Genomic DNA, 3,089 nt, shown 5'->3' on the forward strand with positions numbered 1-3,089 from the left:
ACCAAAATAATTCCAAACGCCAGATCTGAATGAGGGTGGGGGAGGTTCAATTTGCCATGTTGCAAGGATAGCTTAACTTCTGTCGCGCTAGCTTGCCCTGCGCTCTTCCTTCTGACGATGCTGTCTGTGTTGAGCGCTCAGTGGATCTGCGCTCGACAGTGCAGCCTAGGCGGAGTAGTCGAATGCAGATACACTGAGCGCTCAACACAGACAGCATCGTCAGAAGGAAAATTGATAAAATAAATTACAAATGTTGTATTGTTCGATACATATGCGTACCGAACCGAAAGCACTGTATCGAACGGTTCAATATCGACACAAATATCGTTGCACCCCTAATATATATATATATATATACACATATATATATATATATATATATATATATATATATATATATATATATGTGTGTGTGTGTGTGTGTGTGTGTGTGTGTGTGTGTATATATATATTAGGGGTGCAGCGATACACAAAATTCACGGTTCGGTTCGGTACTTTGGTGTCACGGTTCGATATTTTTTCGATACAAAAAATGTTCATGTCTTTTTAATTTGTCATATATATATATATATATATATATATAAAACACCCAGCACGCCCCTGCGGGCGGTTTATCCTTCAAGCTCGGGTCCTCTACCAGAGGCCTGGGAACTTGAGGGTCCTGCGCAGTATCTTAGCTGTTCCCAGGACTGCGCTCTTCTGGACAGAGATCTCCGATGTTATTCCCGGGATCTGCTGGAGCCACTCGCCTAGCTTGGGAGTCACCGCACCTAGTGCTCCGATTACCACGGGGACCACCATTACCTTCACCCTCCACATCCTCTCGAGCTCTTCTCTGAGCCCTTGGTATTTCTCCAGCTTCTCGTGTTCCTTCTTCCTGATATTGCTGTCATTCGGAACTGCTACATCGATCACTACGGCCGTCTTCTTCTGTTTGTCTACCACCACTATGTCCGGTTGGTTAGCCACCACCATTTTGTCCGTCTGTATCTGGAAGTCCCACAGGATCTTAGCTCGGTCATTCTCCACCACCCTTGGGGGCATCTCCCATTTTGACCTCGGGACTTCCAGGTTATACTCGGCACAGATGTTCCTGTACACTATGCCGGCCACTTGATTATGGCGTTCCATGTATGCCTTGCCTGCTAGCATCTTGCACCCTGCTGTTATGTGCTGGATTGTCTCTGGGGCATCTTTACACAGCCTGCACCTGGGGTCTTGCCTGGTGTGATAGACCCCAGCCTCTATGGATCTTGTACTCAGAGCTTGTTCTTGTGCTGCCATGATATATATATATATATATATATATATGTATACATGTATGTATGTATATATATATATATATATATATATATATATATATGTGTGCTATACAGCAATGACATTGGAATGTCGTTCGGACTGGAGAAGTGTAGTCGGATGGTAACAAAGAGAGGGAAGGTAGTCAGAACTGAGGGGATTGAACTACCAGAAGGCAACATTGCAGACATAGAGGACAGTTACAAGTACCTGGGGATCCCGCAGGCGAATGGGAACAATGAAGAGGCCGCTAGAAAAGCTGCATCGAATACCCAATCCAATAGTGAATAGCAATGAGAAATAGTATGCTGTGGTGACGACATTGTGGTACTTCATTTCAGAGTCACATGTACAAATAATAGGTGAGGGAAGCATTCACCACAAAGAACTGTTTGCCAGAACGTTTTGGCAATTGTCTCTCACTGTGTTTGTTTTGTAATGACAACTCGCTAAGGTTCTTTTTTTAATTCATTTACAACATTTAAACTTATGGTTGACAACAGCTCATTCATTGGTGTTGAATCCTCAATGCGACAACTCAATGACCAAGTCATCATTGTTCAGGTTTTGGTAGGAGTTTTCCTTTGCATCAACACTTTGTTGATCATAACCTTTTTTATGAAGGACGCCTTTTACAGAACTATGCGCTACATCTTATTTGCTGTCACATTACTGTCTGATTGTCTCATTTTAATTCTGACAGATTTGCTGCTCATCTTGAGCTATTTTCGTTTATCTATACAGGTGTCATTGTGCCTTATTATGTTTGCAGTGTCATCCGTGTGTAACTTTGTCACACCATTTACTTTGACAGCAATGACCCTGGAACGCTATGTGGCCATTTGTATGCCCCTGCGTCATGGAGAGCTTTGCTCCACACGCAGCGCTCTGCAGTGCATCCTCATCATTCACGGCCTCAGCTCTGTGCCCTGTATTTTGATTCTGTCTGTCTTCTTTGCATCTGTATCCTTAAGCTTCTTCACACAGTACCAGTTTTGCTTTGGGCAGACGTTCATTATACGTAGTTGGCAGGGTCATCTCAGGTCAGCTATAAGTCAGTTTTACTTCTTGATTATGTGCATTATCATTGTTTTCTCTTATATTCAAATAATGAAAGTGGCCAAAGCCGCATCAGGAGAGAACAAAAAGTCAACACATAAAGGGCTCAGAACAGTGGCTCTTCATGCTTTCCAGCTGTTGCTGTGTCTCATCCAGCTGTGGTGCCCATTCATTGAAGATGCTGTCCTTCAGATTAATTTCATGTTGTATGTTAATGTACGGTACTTCAACTATATAATGTTTAGTCTTACTCCTAGATGTCTGAGTCCTCTCATTTATGGCCTCAGAGATGACAAATTTTTCCTAGCACTAAGATATCATGTCCTCTGTCCCTTATTCAGGAAAAACAATTAGCATTTTCTAACTAAACACATAACACACTTAAACACATGATTCCACTAAAGAATAAGCTACTCACTGAGCATTAATGCAATCATAAGGAAGTAAGTAAACAGTATCTTCTATCATTTAGTCTCCCCGTTTGGACCTGAGGATCATGACACACACTAATAGTTCTATGCTGAATACAGTGTTTAGCTATTAACATATAACTGTAGTTCACTGTGGTGACAGAAGTGATTTATTCATTGGAGCTTTGGTAACATCAAGGCCTCTGGTATCTTTATGCACTACTTGTCATATACAATGTTTTGTATGGTTCAATAACATGTTATTGTAAAAGTGAACTCATTTAAATGCCATTGCTGAAATGAAACAAACTGCCAGAGCTG

At 41.8% G+C, this 3,089-nt stretch overlaps 1 protein-coding gene across 1 annotated transcript; it reads left to right on the forward strand.

Moving 5' to 3' along the window:
* Nucleotides 1-1,788: 1,788 nt before the first annotated feature.
* Nucleotides 1,789-2,805, forward strand: LOC120737006 (odorant receptor 131-2-like). The gene has a single exon (XM_040037438.1). It carries the CDS (start codon nucleotides 1,789-1,791, stop codon nucleotides 2,710-2,712), a length of 924 nt encoding a protein of 307 aa, XP_039893372.1. The 3' UTR covers nucleotides 2,713-2,805.
* The last annotated feature ends 284 nt before the right edge of the window (nucleotides 2,806-3,089 follow it).

This window comes from Simochromis diagramma, unplaced genomic scaffold, assembly GCF_900408965.1.
Source record: "Simochromis diagramma unplaced genomic scaffold, fSimDia1.1 OVJJ01000463.1, whole genome shotgun sequence".
In the NCBI taxonomy this organism is placed as follows: domain Eukaryota; kingdom Metazoa; phylum Chordata; class Actinopteri; order Cichliformes; family Cichlidae; genus Simochromis; species Simochromis diagramma.

What these genes read in the sequence shown, in the direction of transcription:
- LOC120737006 (XM_040037438.1), top strand. Translation starts at nt 1,789, where the DNA reads ATGGTTGACAACAGCTCATTCATTGGTGTTGAATCCTCAATGCGACAA.